General features: G+C 40.9%; 1 protein-coding gene across 1 annotated transcript; it reads right to left on the reverse strand.

Moving 5' to 3' along the window:
- Window positions 1-333: 333 nt before the first annotated feature.
- Window positions 334-9,075, reverse strand: LOC121583833 (kelch domain-containing protein 1-like). Its single transcript, XM_045211435.1, has 14 exons — window positions 8,973-9,075; window positions 8,470-8,582; window positions 8,211-8,281; window positions 4,259-4,376; window positions 3,962-4,074; window positions 3,202-3,286; window positions 3,015-3,098; window positions 2,112-2,192; window positions 1,875-1,933; window positions 1,641-1,750; window positions 1,433-1,505; window positions 1,106-1,205; window positions 957-1,009; window positions 334-493 (listed from the first exon to the last, which is right to left on the reverse strand). Exons 2-14 carry the CDS (start codon window positions 8,575-8,577, stop codon window positions 373-375), a joined length of 1,176 nt encoding a protein of 391 aa, XP_045067370.1. The 5' UTR covers window positions 8,578-8,582; window positions 8,973-9,075; the 3' UTR covers window positions 334-372.
- Window positions 9,076-18,569: the final 9,494 nt, after the last annotated feature.

Raw genomic sequence — 18,569 nt, forward strand, 5'->3', positions numbered from 1 at the left:
ATTTCTGGAGAGACCTGAAAATAGCTGTCCAGCGACACTCCCCATCCAACCTGAAACTCCCCAAATACAGGTGTGCCATGCTTGTAGCGTCATACCCAAGAAGACTCGAGGCTGTAATCACTGCCAAAGGTGCTTCAACAAAGTACTGAGTAAAGGTCTGAATACTTATGTAAATATGATATTTCAGTTTTTTATTTTTTATAAATTAGTTAAAATGTCTAGAAACCTGTTTTTGCTTTGTCATTATGGGGTATTGTGTGTAGATTGATGAGGGGGAAAAACCAATGTAATACCTTTTAGAATAAGGCTGTAACGTAACAAAATGTGGGAAAAGCCAAGGGGTCTGAATACTTTCCCAATGCACTGTATGTATTATATTTTTCTAGACGTTCTCCTCTGTACAGCTTGCAGTAGCTTCCGGGGCAGAGATGGAAACTGGTTTTGAAGCATCTTGCAGTTCTTCACATTCTTTGCTATGCAGTCCACACATATCCTGTAAGACAAAACAACATGTTTAAAGGGGAAATCAGCAGTTGCTACATCGATTTTTGGACATATAAATTAATGACATGTACCCATTACTTCTTGAAGACTATAACTTATCAATGCCTCATGAGCTTAGTTCAACTGTCTACCCAATCAGAAACCCTAAATGTAAGCTTGTTTTACTCTAATGTTTGTAAACAAAGTGAATGTAAACAAACACCAAATATCCTCCAAACATGGTTAAAACTATCATTTTGATATCATGGCTGGTCAGTCCTTCCATCCATAGCTCTGTCTATACATTTGAGTCGTTACATTTCTCCAGCCCCATCCCTCAGTCTTTTACCAAAACAGGGGCGGGGAAAACACGTTGTTATTGTTTCTACTGCTGATTGCTGCTTTACGGGACAACGAAAACGAACATTACATGTGATGTAAATAAAATCTGTGATTATTATGAGAAAGTTTACCGAAAGAGGGGATAAGGCTGGGTCTGGAAAACAAGTGCATTGTTGCTGTGGCCCTGAAACAATGTGAAAACGAACAGTTAGTTGTAGTGTCAATGATTCTTCATAAACCAGGGTTACTGTAATGATTTGGCTGAAGGCTTTCATCATACCGTCAAATTCTCATACGTTCCTACTTGGAGGATGTAGTCACAACTACCCCCAAACACAATGACATCAGAGTCCTTTGCTTGGCTTGCTGTGTGCCACAACCTGCAGGGGGGGGAAAGTCAATGAAATGGGGGATTTCATCAAAGTACAGAGACTCAGTATACTCAGTATAATCATTGTACATTCTAGGCTAATTTCTCTTCACTGAATGATCTGCACATACAGACTTCAGATTAGATGGAAACCTTTATTTATCAGGGAGTCTTACCAGTGATACCAGTTTAATCAGATTAGTAGCTAGACGCTAAACTGACCAGCTACTGTACTACCTTGGTTTGTTGTTGTTTGGATGTTCAAACTCCCTCCATGTCTTTGTATCAACATCTAAAACCCATCTATCACCTACAGAAACATAATAGATATTATGAGAAAGAAATAACTCCGTGGAACACAAGGCATTCTAGTAGGGTCAAACTGTTGCGTAACAGCTGAGTAAGGATTTAGTCCAACTGGGACTACATTGGGTAAATGACTTACTCATTGGTTTGCAGTCAACACTCAGTCCACCAAATAGAAACAAAGTGCTGTCAGATACTGCAGTGAGGCTGTGCCACGACCTTCCGCCTGGCACATTGGATGCTGCCACTCTGGAGAAGACATTTGGAGGGTAACAGTTAAAAGTCTTCAAAACACACCAAAGCTGTTATTATGATAACAGTAGACCATTTTTTAAAAGATGAGCATATGAAAGAGTGAAATATAAATACCTACACTTCAGACCATGTCCATGATTTCAGATCTAGACAATGAATGTCACTTGGTGCGGTTTCCTAAAAGGAAGGGCAACGAACTGAACACCATTCCAAAAACAGGTCCACAAACTTGAGCCAAGTATTAAACAGTCAGCAATGTGATCCCATTCATCTTAGCAATGTTTTAGGGAATCTGTGTCTCTGCAGCAATGCAATACAGAAGGTGAGGAGGAGTTCAGATGAACAGAGTACTCACCAGTACTCTCCCCCCATAGACATACCCTTTATGACCAATCGTTGCACCTGCATGGGCAGCTCTGGGGGCAGGAGCACGACCCTGTAGTCAGAAAGAGCTACTTACGGTACAGGTACAAAGAACTATGTGGCTTGGCTGCTTGTGTGCAAAGAACTCATTGGTAACTAATTGGTGCATGCATAACCAGTGTCAGTGTGCTAGCTTAGCATATAGCGCTGCCTCCCTCAACTTGTCTATGACTGGGCTTGAACCAGGGTCCCTCTACCTCTCCTCTGACTGGGCTTGAACCAGGGTCCTCTACCTCTCCTCTGACTGGGCTTGAACCAGGGTCCTCTACCTCTCCTCTGACTGGGCTTGAACCAGGGTCCTCTACCTCTCCTCTGACTGGGCTTGAACCAGGGTCCTCTACCTCTCCTCTGACTGGGCTTGAACCAGGGTCCTCTACCTCTCCTCTGACTGGGCTTGAACCAGGTCCCTCTACCTCTCCTCTGACTGGGCTTGAACCAGGGTCCTCTACCTCTCCACTGACTGGGCTTGAACCAGGGTCCTCTAAGTCTCCTCTGACTGGGCTTGAACCAGGGTCCTCTACCTCTCCACTGACTGGGCTTGAACCAGGTCCCTCTACCTCTCCTCTGACTGGGCTTGAACCAGGGTCCTCTACCTCTCCTCTGACTGGGCTTGAACCAGGGTCTTCTATGTCACTAACACATGTGACCACCCGCTTGACAATGTAGGAACTGATTGAGCTATATACAACAGGTACTGATTGGATAGCTCCATCGGCGACATTTCAAGCTATCTGTGGAGTAAGGTTACGCTACGTTTTTAACTCTGTTCCACATGGTGAAGTTATGTTGTGATGTAAACATACAGTATGTGTCTTACAGTATGTATCTGTCTTACAGAGCTCTGTGGTTCTCTCCAGCTGGCTAGTGTTGTGTCAAAAACATGGACTTCATTGTTCCATCCCCAACCAACGTTCTGCTCCTACAGAACACACAATATTTTACTGATCAGTACAACAAAGTGAAAATAGTGGTTGTAATTCATACATTTGGACACAATCACAAACAAAAAAGCGAAAATGTACCAATGATGCCGTGTCCATGATGAAGCTTTTGTCATCCATGATGTCATCAAGTGTCTTGTGACCATATCCACCAAAGTAGGTGACCCTACAGAATGGAAGATTCTCAAAGTAGGTGACCCTACAGAATGGAAGATTCTCAAAGTAGGTGACCCTACAGAATCGAAGATTCTCAAAGTAGGTGACCCTACAGAATGGAAGATTCTCAAAGTAGGTGACCCTACAGAATGGAAGATTCTCAAAGTAGGTGACCCTACAGAATGGAAGATTCTCAAAGTAGGTGACCCTACAGAATGGAAGATTCTCAAAGTAGGTGACCCTACAGAATGGAAGATTCTCAAAGTAGGTGACCCTACAGAATGGAAGATTCTCAAAGTAGGTGACCCTACAGAATGGAAGATTCTCAATTGGGGTAAATTACAAGATTCTCCCAAAGTCAAAACAATCAACATGGGAAACCGCCCGCATTTGTGTTAAATATTTAGTTGGTCCAGGCCACTATTTTTACAACACCCCCAATAGTAGCCTTTAAAGGGATACTGCGAGATTCTGTCAATTAAACTGTTTCTACCCAGAGTCCAGTGCAACTGGACCTGTAGACTTCCAGTCATTGTACTAAGGCCAGTTAGCATTGGCTAATTGCTAATTGCCAGAATCTCACAGTGTCCCCTTAAATGTGTCATTTGAACCCTGACTCTCTTCCTGTTTATGCCAATACTGCAATGGGCATTGGCGTTGCATTCTTATATTATATGTTACTGACCTGTTGTTGTAAACCCAGCAGCACAGCTTATCTCTGGGTGAAGGAGGGGAGCCGCGCTCAGCTTTCACTCTCCTCCAACTGTAGTCCCCATCCAGGAGGTTGACACAGCAAAGCTGCAAGCACACATCTTTTCAGCATAAGTAATAAATGTGTGTCTGAACCTACTGTTTGAACCAATCTGAACTGTCTCGTAAACAATGTAAGCCTTAATAATAATGAATAAGCTTTTGGTGATTTTCTAGAAAATGTTTGCACATGTAGATCAGGGGCACTACAGTTTCTGTCGAGCTAGCTCACCTGATTGGTCTGTCCGCTGTCATCATATCCCCCGAATATGTACATGTGACCATTCAGAAAGCAGCTACAGGTGCCTGACATAGGGGGCGGGACCTCTCCTGACATTTGACACATTTCCCTTCAGAAGATAAATGAACAAACCAACTATGAACACACACAGCATACACATTTAAGCTCCAGGCAACATAGCTAAGTCTTAGTGCAAATTTGGCCTGGGGGTAGGCTTAACTTTCTGGGTTCAAACTGAAGATAAGACCAGTGTACCACTACAGACCAGTCTAGCACTATAGACCACTATAGACCAGTCTAGCACGATAGACCACTACAGACCAGTCTAGCACTATAGACCAGTCTAGCACGATAGACCACTATAGACCAGTCTAGCACTATAGACCAGTCTAGCACTATAGACCACTACAGACCAGTCTAGCACGATAGACCACTACAGACCAGTCTAGCACTATAGACCACTACAGACCAGTCTAATACTATAGACAACCATAGACCAGTCTAGCACTATAGCCCAGTATAGACCAGTCTAGCACTATAGACCACTATAGACCAGTCTAGCACTATAGCCCAGTATAGACCAGTCTAGCACTATAGACCACTACAGACCAGTCTAGCACGATAGACCACTATAGACCAGTCTAGCACTATAGACCACTATAGACCAGTCTAGCACTATAGACCACTATAGACCAGTCTAGCACTATAGACCACTATAGACCAGTCTAGCACCATAGACCACTATAGACCAGTCTAGCACCATAGACCAGTATAGACCAGTCTAGCACGATAGACCAGTATAGACCAGTCTAAACTAGTTGTATTCAACTAGCCCCAGGACACACAGTGACATGAAGCATTCTTCCGCAACGATTAAAGAAAGAGATAAATACTAACACTGAGACACATCTGTTGCTGTATTCTACACCTCCCATATTGGAACACTAAATGACTGTCATTTGTATAATTGTAAATACAATCAATAACATTACTATTAATTTCTAGTAAACTATGTGATAACACTGTTTTAATATAATGTAATAGTATCCCCGATATGATACTGAGATGCAGAATGATGAAAGTTGATTGCCAAACTGTTGAACATTACACTTTTAAGGATCTATCTAGTCAATCAAAACCTGTCAATCAAAACATCATTCTTTCTGCGCTGCGCATTCCAGTGTTTACTGTGTGTCCATCATCTACTGTTTATGTTACAGTGAGGGAAAAAAGTATTTGATCCCCTGCTGATTTTATACGTTTGCCCACTGACAAAGACATGATCAGTCTATAATTTTAATGGTAGGTTTATTTGAACAGTGAGAGACAGAATAACAACAAAAAAATCCAGAAAACGCATGTCAAAAATGTTATGAAATTGATTTGCATTTTAATGAGGGAAATAAGTATTTGACCCCTCTGTAAAACATGACTTAGTACTTGGTGGCAAAACCCTTGTTGGCAATCACAGAGGTCAGACGTTTCTTGTAGTTGGCCACCAGGTTTGCACACATCTCAGGAGGGATTTTGTTCCACTCCTCTTTGCAGATCTTCTCTAAGTCATTAAGGTTTCGAGGCTGACGTTTGTCAACTCGAACCTTCAGCTCCCTCCACAGATTTTCTATGGGATTAAGGTCTGGAGACTGGCTAGGCCACTCCAGGACCTTAATGTGCTTCTTCTTGAGCCACTCCTTTGTTGCCTTGGCCGTGTGTTTTGGGTCATTGTCATGCTGGAATACCAATCCACGACCCATTTTCAATGCCCTGGCTGAGGGAAGGAGGTTCTCACCCAAGATTTGACGATACATGGCCCCGTCCATCGTCCCTTTAATGCGGTGAAGTTGTCCTGTCCCCTTAGCAGAAAAACACCCCCAAAGCATAATGTTTCCACCTCCATGTTTGACGGTGGGGATGGTGTTCTGGGGTCATAGGCAGCATTCCTCCTCCTCCAAACACGGCGAGTAGAGTTAATGCCAAGGAGCTCGATTTTGGTCTCATCTGACCACAACACTTTCACCCAGGTTCTCCTCTGAATCATTCAGATGTTCATTGGCAAACTTCAGACGGCCCTGTATATGTGCTTTCTTGAGCAGGGAGACCTTGCGGGCGCTGCAGGATTTCAGTCCTTCACGGCGTAGTGTGTTACCAATTGTTTTCTTGGTGACTATGGTCCCAGCTGCCTTGATATCATTTACAAGATCCTCCCGTGTAGTTCTGGGCGGATTCCTCACCGTTCTCATGATCATTGCAACTCCACGAGGTGAGATCTTGCATGGAGCCCCAGGCCGAGGGAGATTGACAGTTCTTTTGTGTTTCTTCCATTTGCAAATAATCGCACCAACTGTTGTCACCTTCTCACCAAGCTGCTTGGCGATGGTCTTGTAGCCCATTCCAGCCTTGTGTAGGTCTACAATCTTGTCCCTGACATCCTTGGAGAGCTCTTTGGTCTTGGCCATGGTGGAGAGTTTGGAATCTGATGGATTGATTGCTTCTGTGGACAGGTGTCTTTTATACAGGTAACAAACTGAGATTAGGAGCACTCCCTTTAAGAGTGTGCTCCTAATCTCAGCTCGTTACCTGTATAAAAGAAACATGGGAGCCAGAAATCTTTCTGATTGAGAGGGGGTCAAATACTTATTTCCCTCATTAAAATGCAAATCAATTTATAACATTTTTGACATGCGTTTTTCTGGATTTTTTTGTTGTTATTCTGTCTCTCACTGTTCAAATAAACCTACCATTAAAATTATAGACTGATCATTTCTTTGTCAGTGGGCAAACGTACAAAATCAGCAGGGGATCAAATACTTTTTTCCCTCACTGTATACAATCTATGTTGTGGTCAGTGATATATCTGCTGTTTTTACTATCTCATGTTGTGGTCAGTGATATATCTACTGTTTCTACTATCTCATGTTGTGGTCAGTGATATATCTACTGTTTCTACTATCTCATGTTGTGGTCAGTGATATATCTACTGTTTCTACTATCTCATGTTGTGGTCAGTGATATATCTACTGTTTCTACTATCTCATGTTGTGGTCAGTGATATATCTACTGTTTCTACTATCTCATGTTCTGGTCAGTGATATATCTGCTGTTTCTACTATCTCATGTTGTGGTCAGTGATATATCTACTGTTTCTACTATCTCATGTTGTGGTCAGTGATATATCTACTGTTTCTACTATCTCATGTTGTGGTCAGTGATATATCTACTGTTTCTACTATCTTTTCTATGTTGATTTCAGTGATATAGTTCAGTGAATTGTTGCTTAATGTTACCTGATGGCTGTACTGTAGAAGGCCTTTCTAAGATTATTTTAAAACAAACAGTCACACTTTATTTGGATAGTCTGAATTATCCATCTGTAGATGCTCTCTCCTACTATCAACAAACTATATGTTGATAAGCAACTGCTTGCTAAGGATACAGCTAGGGTTAGGTTTAGAATAAGGGTTAGGTTTAGAATAAGGGTTAGGTTTAGAATAAGGGTTAGGTTTAGAATAAGGGTTAGGGTGGTTAGGGTAAGGGTTAAGGTTAGGGTAAGGGTTAGGTTTAGAATAAGGGTTAGGGTAAGGGTTAAGGTTAGGGTAAGGGTTAAGGTTAGGGTAAGGGTTAGGTTTAGAATAAGGGTTAGGGTAAGGGTTAAGGTTAGGGTAAAGGTTAAGTTTAGGGTAAGGGTTAAGTTTAGAGTAAGGGTTAAGGTTAGGGTAAGGGTTAAGTTTAGGGTTAGGGTTAGGATAAAGGTTAGGGTTTGAGCTAGGGTTAGGGTTAGTAGATAGATAGTTGAAATGTTACTGATAGTCTGTAGAGCATCTACAGATGGACTATCCAAATACAGTGTTACCCAAACAACTTCTCCATTCATATTCTATGCAATATGTGATATACAGCCCATAATCAAAAACACAATATGTGATAATTCCATTGATATTCTTACCATACACCTCTGTCTAAGTCATACAACCAGATTTCATCACTGGGTAGGAAAACGTCACTGCCAGCGGTCGACTGCAGAAAAAAAAAAAAAGGTTTCCTCCCATTACTAGTCGAAAAAACATGAATATAGTCGATCAGCAGCATGTATGAGATGCAGTACGTGTGAATGGTAAACATCAATTCAAAACAACACTATCAATTAGCAATGCTTTTCAAGATAGTTGCAGGAAGGCACTTTTCAAACAGTGTTTGAGGCTTACCATGTATCCTCCCCAGACATACAGAGTACTCCCCTCTACTACAGCTGTGTGGCCACTTCGCTCAAGGGCGACAAGCTCCACACAGTGTTTCTCAACTGCAGAATCCATAGGTTCTAGAAAAGTTATTAGAAAGTGCAACAAAAAAGAAAAGAGAGAAAGAAATGTACAAAGATCTCCAGGCCAGGACTTTTAATTCTCTGCCAGGACTTTTGTTTCTCTGCCAGGACTTTTGTTTCTCTGAACCCAAATCTGTTTCAAATGTTTGATTTTTCATAGGCCCAAGCTGCTCATTTTGACTACAGACTTTGGCAGCGAATAGAATGTGAAGGGGCTGGCTGTGTTTAAGTAGCTGTTTCTGAGACGCTCCAACCGCCAGGAGAAAATAAGTTGTTCTTGCCCTGACAGCGTTTGTTGTAGCGGAGGGTCAAAGGTCATGTAATCTTGTCACCCTACCATTAACCCCTCTGGCTACGCCCCTTACCTGAAAATGCCACAACACTCACCGAATACCTCTCCTCTGCCTTTCCCCCTCTCCTTATACCACTCCCTATGAGCAGTTTGTTTTCCTGTGGTTAGCGGTGTGTGCTGGTTTACGCAACGGGCAGCTCTTCCCTTCACTTCACTCATATGGAATTCTGAAGGCCGAACATATCATGTGTCATGTTTGAAATAGCCTGGTGGGACCAGCCTGGTCGTGCGATAGTTCACATTCTGTTGCACGTCACGTATCAAGTGAAGTGAAAGGAAACGTGATCCAGCAGTCTGTATTATGATTGGATGGAAACAACCACCACCCATCCATCCTCACAGAATCCATACAGAACTGATTGATTGACATCTTTATGCGTCTCCCTCATAAGCCCTTTTAACTGTGGTTATTCACAACGTTTACTGAGTCTTTTAGATAGTTCTGCTGGGCTGACGTGTCTTAGCCCATGCACACAGCAGAATGGATCCAGTGAGCTATATGGATCTATTGTTGGAAGAGTTGGTGAGAAAACGACTAAAGGTAAAATAGCATGCAACAGTGTAAAAGTGTTCTACAGGGTTCCTATAAATCATGAGTATTAATACACTGTACAACTTTTCCCTGTACATTTGCAGGATTATACTGGCACCAGAGTTGCCAGTTTAATACTGTCATTTTGCTTGTCACGATCGTTGAACACAGTGGACCAAGGCGCAGCGTGATGAGTGAACATACTTTTTTTATTTGAGTCACCACAACGAACAAAACAACAAAACGATAACGTGACGTCCTTGGTTACAAACACTAACCATACACGGAACAAGATCCCACAAACACTGTGGCAAAACAGGCTACCTAAGTATGGTTCCCAATCAGAGACAACAGGGAACAGCTGATTCACGTTGCCTCTGATTGAGAACCACACCAGCCAACATAGAAACAAATGAACTAGACAATCACCCTAGCACACAAAACACATAGAAACAACACACCCTGGCTCAACATAACAGAGTCCCAGAGCCAGGGCGTGACATTGCTTTACAGCAGAGATGCTGTAATATATTTCACATTACTATTTTCCTTACTGTAAAAAATTACAGCATCTCTGCTGTGAAGTAAAATTACAGTATTAGGCTGGCAACTCTGGTGCCAGTATAATGCCGTAAATTTACAGGGAAATTCTCCCTGAAATCTAAATGTAAGAAAAACAATACATTTGTAGAGAAAATACATTTATTCAAATTGATAACAAAATTATCAACAGAATTGACAGTAGAAGTAACAACAGTTAATACATATATAACCAAATAAGAGCATCATTATAACACTAATGTAAAAACGATATTGTGTTTGTGGGGTGTAGGGGAGAGAGACAAAGAGACATTTTACATTTTACTCATTTAGCAGACGCTCTTATCCAGAGCGACTTACAGTTAGTGAGTGCATACATCTTTTTTTTTTTATACTGGCCCCCCATGGGAATCGAACCCACAACCCTGGCGTTGCAAACGCCATGCTCTACCAACTGAGCTACATCCCTGCCGGCCATTCCCTCCCCTCCCCTCCCCTACCCTGGACGACGCTGGGCCAATTGTGCGCCACCCCATGGGTCTCCCGGTCGCGGCCGGCCACGACAGAGCGAGGTAGAGAGAGGGAGATGGAGTTAAAATTGGGATTGGGTACAATCTTAGAGCTATGATCAAGGGCAACTCTATTCGGAGTAAAGGGATTCAGAGGCAGTGAAACACACAACGGGACAGGAGATCATCCAGGAGAAAGAATTCAGCGCAGCATCAGGTGTTCTTCATGGGGCTCCGTAATAATCCTTCTCAGTTCCGATTTTTCAGCTCTTCTCACCCCTAGGACAAGCGTAGAAAAATAAAAGAATAGAATGAGAGACAGAGAGCACCAGGGCTGTGACTCTGTGGGTAAAAAGACAGGGGACAAGGGACATATCAAGCTGGTGTGTGTGTGTGCACTTACCTCACTAGAGGTCTTCATTTAAACTCAGTAAACTCTTTGAAGAATGTTGCAATGTAGGGGTTGAGAACAGTTGGCTTCCTCTGGGCCACCTTGTCACGCGTTTTGTCTCATCTTGAGGGTTCATCATCTTGGGTTGATTCGAACCAGGAATCTGTACAGCCATGTATCCAATATAGTTTATGAAATATGAAATCTATTGAGGCATTAAACAAATACAAATAAGACCGCTGGGTGATTCTCATGAAACCAGTTGTAAACATGTCTGTAGCAAATTGAGTTACAAAACCATGATGCATCTGCAAAAATCCACTGTCATTCTGAGGACTAAGATGTCTCGTTCTTTGGTGAAGTGTCTTATTTTAAATACATTTTGAATTTTTGCCTGAATTTTGTACATTTTCACCCCAAATTCTCATTACCGAAATGCATCCAGATTAAATTCTCATTACCGAAATGCATCCAGATTAAATTCTCATTACCGAATGCGTCCAGATTAAATTCTCATTACCGAAATGCGTCCAGATTAAATTCTCATTACCAAAATACATCCAGATTAAATTCTCATTACCGAAATGCATCCAAATTAAATTCTCATTACCGAAATGCATCCAGATTCAATTCTCGAGTCATTTCATAACATTTTACTTCAGAAAAACCGAACTGATTTTATATGTTGCTGTAGTTTGTCCATAAATCATAAAAATTGTATATTAGTTGAAGTTCACATTAAACTATAATATTTATTACGTACAAACACAATGTCTGTGGACATGTGTCTCATTACTGTGACACTTTTTCAAGTTCCTGCAAAAACTCCAATCAGTAAAAAAAAAAAAAGTTGTCTTCACCCATGATGCATCATCTAGACTAGAGGAGTAGTAGAAGCTAAGTTCATTTATTTGGTTTTATGAGTTTTCTTATTCTCATACACCCCCTTTACCCCACTTGGTCTTCTCATAACCGAAACGGCTAAAAAGCTCAAATTGGGAAAATGTCAGATTTCATTTTATAATAATAGTTTAATTAAATGTAAAAAAAAAATATATATATATATATCTGTGTTATGTTTATTATTATTATTATTATTAGGGGAGCAATGTAATTTTTTTTATTAGAAATTGATTTGTTTATTTCTTTTTTGGACTGTTGCGGTAATGACGATTTTGTGGAAATTGTGGTAAAATGCATAGTATCTAATAAAAAAACATAATAATATTTATGAAATAGATAGGTACATATCCTAATATCAGTGATCCAAGAGGATATTTCGTGAAAGACGACACTTGAGATTTTTTGTGTAAAATGTCAGTTTTGTGAGAATGACACAGCTAGATACACCTACTCCAAACCCTAGCTAACTAATAAAACATTGCTATAGTCTACACAATACCACAGATTATTTTACCAGACTCACAACATTTTATTTTCTCTCATGGACACCAAATGTTTGCATACCACTGGTACAGTGAACAGATTTAGCTAAATACTGTAACATTATGGAACAATGTTGTAAACAATGGTGAGCAGGGAGAGGCTATACGGACACTCCTGGCCTGCAAAACTATGACATACAGTGCCTTCGGAAAGAATTCAGACCCCTTGACTTTTTCCACATTTTGTTAGGTTACAGCCTTATTCTAAAATTGATTACATTGTTTTTTCTACACGCAATACCCCATAATGACAAAGCAAAAAACAGGAATTTATACATTTTTGTTAATTTATATATATATATAAAAAAAATACTTAAATATCACATTTACATAAGTATTCAGACCCTTTACTCAGTACTTTGTTGAAGCACCTTTGGCAGCGATTACAGCCTCAAGTCTTCTTGGGTGTGACGCTACAAGCTTGGCACACCTGTATTTTGGGAGTTTCTCCCATTCTTCTCTGCAGATCCTCTCAAGCTCCATCAGGTTGGATGGGGAGAGTTGCTGCACAGCTATTTCAGGTCTCTCCAGAGATGTTAGATCGGGTTCAAGTCCGGGCTCTGACTGGGCCACTCAAGAACATTCAGAAACTTGTCCCGAAGCCACTCCTGTGTTGTCTTGGCTGTGTGCTTAGGGTCGTTGTCCTGTTGGAAGGTGAAACTTCACCCCAGTCTGTGGTCCTGAGCACTCTGGAGCAGGTTTTCATCAAAGATCTCTCTGTACTTTGCTCCATTCATCTTTGCCTCGATCCTGACTAGTCTCCAAGTCCCTGCCGCTGAAACATATCCCCACAGCATGATGCTGCCACCGCTATGCTTCACCGTAGGGATGGCGCCAGGTTTCCTCCACAAGTGACGCTTGGCATCCCTGACCAAGGCCCTTCTCCCCCGATTGTTCAGTTTGGCCGGGAAGAGTCTTGGTGGTTCCAAACTTCTTCCATTTAAGAATGATGGAGGCCACTGTGTTCTTGGGAACCTTCAATGCTGCAGAAATGTTTTGGTACCCTTCCCCAGATCTGTGCCTCGACACAATCCTGTCTCGGAGCTCTACGGACAATTCCTTCGACCTCATGGCTTGGTTTTTGCTCTGACATGCACTGTCAACTGTGGGACCTTAAATAGACAGGTGTGTGCCTTTCCAAATCATGTTCAATCAATTGAATTTACCACAGGTGGACTCCAATCAAGTTGTAGAAACATCTCAAGGAAGATCAATGGAAACAGGATGCACCTGAGCTCAATTTCGAGTCTCATAGCAAAGGGTCTGAATACTTATGTAAATCAGATATTTCAGTTTTAGAAACATGCAAGAATTTTAAAAACCTGTTTTATTTTATGATGGTTTATTGTGTGTAGATTGCTGAGGGTTTTTATTTATTTAATCCGTTTTAGAATAAGGCTGTAACGTAAACAAAATGTGGAAAAAGTCAAGGAGTCTGAATACTTTCCGAAGGCACAGTATGCCGCACAGCTGAGAGCTGAGTAAACCGAATCGCACGGGGTCATGACAGCTAAGGACACGGTGTCCAATCTAATCTAATCAAATCAAATTGTATTTGTCACATACACATGTTTAGCAGATGTTATAGCGGGTGTAGCGATATGCTTGTGCTTCTAGCTCCGACAGTGCAGTAATATCTAACAATTTCACAACATATACCCAATAAACACAAAAAAGTAAGGGATGGGATTTAAGAATATATACATACATGGACAAGCAATGACAGAGCGGCATGGACTAAGATACAGAATAATATTATAGAATAGAATGCAGTATATACATATGAGATGAGTAGTGCAAGATATGTAAACATTATTCAAGTTGAGGACTAGGCTGCCGAAGTTCTATCAACAAATCGACTGTTGTACTCGCGCTGCTAAAATCATCGATCATTGCTATTCAAACTTCCGGGATGGTTATAAGGCCCTCCCCCGTTCATGCACTCCCCATTCAGTAGACTGTACCACGGTGACATCTAGATGGCTACCAATATTAGTTATTTATTGTGTAGGTTGCTATCCTTCTTGAAATGTAAAATGCTGCCCGTCAATACGATTTTTTTTTTGGTTACACCGGTAATTTGGGCCATGTCTTTTGAACTAAACAAGCCATGTTCTCTGTAGTACTTCTGAAAACATAAAAGTCAAAAATCTGAGCTCAATTATTATCTGGGCGATTTATTTTTTAGGTCACACAGCAAGATATTTATGAGCAATTTAGAGCAGACCAAAATGTATTGTGTCAACTTGAGCTATCTATCTAGCTAACTAGCAAACGTTAGCCAGCTAGCTAGCTAGGTTAGCTAAGAAAACAAGGTTAACTACTACCACAGTTGCTACTACTACTATTACTACTACTACTACTACTACTACTACTACTACTACTACTACTACTACTACTACTACCACTACTACTACTATAAGGCTAACTACTACCACAGTCACTACTACTACTACTACTACTACTAATACTACTACTACTACTACTACTACTACTACTACTACTACTACTACCACAGTTACTACTATTACATACTATTACATACTACATTTACATTTTAGTCATTTAGCAGACACTCTTATCCAGAGCGACTTACAGTTAGTGAATGCATACATTTCCCACTAAAGGTTACTGTACTACTACTATTACTACTACTACTACTACTACTACTACTACTACTAATACTACTACTACTACTACTACTACTACTACTACTACTACTACTACTACTACTACTACTACTACTACTACTACTACCACAGTTACTACTATTACATACTATTACATACTACTAATACTACTACCACAGTTACTACTATTACATACTACTAATACTACTACTACTACTACTACTACTACTACTACTACTACTACTACTACTACTACTACTACTACTACTATAAGGTTAACTACTACCACAGTCACTACTACTAAATAATACTACTACTACTACTACTACTACTACTACTACTACTACTACTACTACTACCAACTACTACTACTACTACTACTAATAATAATAATAATAATAATAATAGTATTACTACCATTACTACTACCATTACTACTACTACTACAACAACAACAACAACTACTACTACTAATACTACTGTACTACTACTAATGCTACTACTAGTACTGATACTACAACTACTTCTACTACTACTGTTACTAATAGTATTACTTCTATATACTACCACTACTACTACTACTATACTACTACTACTACTACTACTCCTGCTACTTTTACTGTCACTACTTCCACCACTACTTCCACCACTACTGCAGTCACTACTTGCTTTGAAACCCTTCAGAACTGTTTCTGAAGCAGTTTCTAAGTCGTTCTATAAACCCTGTTGTTGATAGATGCTTTCACATAGAATGGAATGTGATATCATTCAGGGGAGATGAGAAAATATCATTAAGAACGTGACCTTTAATCCCTGATTGACTGATTGAATGAGTAACTTATCCTGCCCTGTCCTCTCCCCAGGTGATCAAGCCAGATATTAGCCAGGTGTGTCACTACGTCTACTGATACTATCCCACTAAAGGTTACTATCCTCCTAAAGGTTACTATCCCACTAAAGGTTACTATCCTCCTAAAGGTTACTATCCTACTAAAGGTTACTATCCCACTAAAGGTTACTATCCCACTAAAGGCTACTATCCCACTAAAGGTTACTATCCTACTAAAGGTTACTATCCTACTAAAGGTTACTATCCTACTAAAGGTTACTATCCTACTAAAGGTTACTATCCCACTAAAGGTTACTATCCCACTAAAGGTTACTATCCTCCTAAAGGTTACTATCCCACTAAAGGTTACTATCCTCCTAAAGGTTACTATCCTACTAAAGGTTACTATCCCACTAAAGGTTACTATCCCACTAAAGGCTACTATCCCACTAAAGGTTACTATCCTACTAAAGGTTACTATCCTACTAAAGGTTACTATCCTACTAAAGGTTACTATCCCACTAAATGTTACTATCCTACTAAATGTTACTATCCCACTAAAGGCTACTATCCTACTAAAGGTTACTATCCCACTAAAGGTTACTATCCCACTAAAGGTTACTATCCTACTAAAGGTTACTATCCCACTAAAGGTTACTATCCCACTAAAGGCTACTATCCTACTAAAGGTTAATATCCTAGTAAAGATTACTATCCCACTAAAGGTTACTATCCCACTAAAGGTTACTATCCTAGTAAAGATTACTATCCCACTAAAGGTTACTATCCCACTAAAGGTTACTATCCCCCTAAAGGTTACTATCCCACTAAAGGCTACTATCCCACTAAAGGTTACTATCCCACTAAAGGTTACTATCCCACTAAAGGTTACTATCCCACTAAAGGTTACTATCCTACTAAAGGTTACTATCCCACTAAAGGTTACTATCCCACTAAAGGTTAATATCCTACTAAAGGTTACTATCCCACTAAAGGTTAATATCCTACTAAAGGTTACTATCCCACTAAAGGTTACTATCCCACTAAAGGTTACTATCCCACTGAAGGTTACTATGCCACTAAAGGCTACTATCCCACTAAAGGTTACTATCCTACTAAAGGTTACTATCCCACTAAAGGTTACTATCCCACTAAAGGTTACTATCCCACTAAAGGTTACTATCCCACTAAAGGTTACTATCCCACTAAAGGTTACTATCCCACTAAAGGTTAATATCCTACTAAAGGTTACTATCCTACTAAAGGTTACTATCCCACTAAAGGTTACTATCCCACTAAAGGTTACTATCCCACTAAAGGTTACTATCCCACTAAAGGTTACTATCCCACTAAAGGTTACTATCCCACTAAAGGTTACTATCCTACTAAAGGTTACTATCCCACTAAAGGTTACTATCCCACTAAAGGCCACTATCCTACTAAAGGTTACTATCCCACTACTATTTACAATACAGTCAATATTTCTACTACACCGCTAGCCTCAAATGTTCAACACTAGCCTCTAACAATTTAAACTTCTAAACTTCTTCCACTACCATAAAACTGCTTTTGGTCAGCCTGCATGTTTTAAAGTTGTTTTGGTGTTGGTTGTTTTTTTAGGGGTTTAGCGCCACAGATGTCAGCAGAAGGCAAAGGTTAATAAAAAAGTATGTCCGATTCGAGTAGTTGTTCTTGTTTTCAGCAAGGACACCTACTAATAAGAGATACATGAAAGATTGAGAGTGTGACTGCTTAATCAAGTCACGGTAATAATAAAGAAATAAGTCAAAGAGGAGAACGTGACTGCTGAGGCAGGTCCCACTAATCAACTGATGCAGTTGTAGTAAAGTAATTAACCATAAAAGTTATGTTTCATGCCATTTTCTAAAACATTCATATAACCTAGGGGATAGCACCATATCATCCTGTCAAGCGAGGTGTCTGTGTGTGTGTTTGTGTGTTTGTGTTCGCTTGTGTGTGTGTCTGTGTGTATGTACGTATGTGCGTGCGTGCGTATGTGTGTATGTGTGTCATACCCCTCTCCCACACAGAAAGGAGCCCGCCGGCACCGTCTAGAGCCCTGTCTAAAAGTCACAGTAACACCCCGTCACACCAAATGTTAGCATTTCACAGAACTGATAGTTAGACGACGGATAAAGGCCACAGATATGTCACTTTCAATTTGAATATGAGATGTCAACCAACCACCTGCCTCATCGCCCGCCATGCATTGACTGCCTCCTCCTCCTCCTCCTCCTCCTCCTCCTCCTCCTCCTCCTCTTCCTCCTCACACTAACTACCCCGGATCCCCCCACTGCCTGTCCCAGATCCCCCCACTGCCTGCCCCAATGTAGTACCGATGCACCGTGCCACCGTACCCTCTCTCTGCCACACACACACACACACACACCCGCCCGCACTTAGACACACACACTGCCTCCTGTATTTATTAGTTGGTTGTTTAGACCCCATTAGGGAGCTGATTGTTACTAGGCTGAGGAGGGGGTTTGTAGTACAGTGCAGTTAGTTCCTGTTACCAGGCTGAGGAGGGAGTATTGTAGTACAGTACATTTAGTTCCTGTTACCAGGCTGAGGAGGGGGTGTTGTAGTACAGTGCAGTTAGTTCCTGTGACCAGGCTGAGGAGGGGGTTTGTAGTACAGTACAGTTAGTTCCTGTGACCAGGCTGAGGAGGGGGTTTGTAGTACAGTACAGTTAGTTCCTGTTACCAGGCTGAGGAGGGGTATTGTAGTACAGT

This window comes from Coregonus clupeaformis, chromosome 37 (assembly GCF_020615455.1).
Source record: "Coregonus clupeaformis isolate EN_2021a chromosome 37, ASM2061545v1, whole genome shotgun sequence".
NCBI lineage: Eukaryota > Metazoa > Chordata > Actinopteri > Salmoniformes > Salmonidae > Coregonus > Coregonus clupeaformis.

Coding starts and splice junctions, on each gene's coding strand:
- LOC121583833 (XM_045211435.1), bottom strand. CDS start 8,577: ATGGATTCTGCAGTTGAGAAACACTGTGTGGAGCTTGTCGCCCTTGAG. Junction 8,282..8,469: donor ATGTCTGGGGAGGATACATG/GTAAGCCTCAAA, acceptor TTTTTTCTGCAG/TCGACCGCTGGCAGTGACGT. Junction 1,751..1,874: donor TCATGGACATGGTCTGAAGT/GTAGGTATTTAT, acceptor TGTCTTCTCCAG/AGTGGCAGCATCCAATGTGC.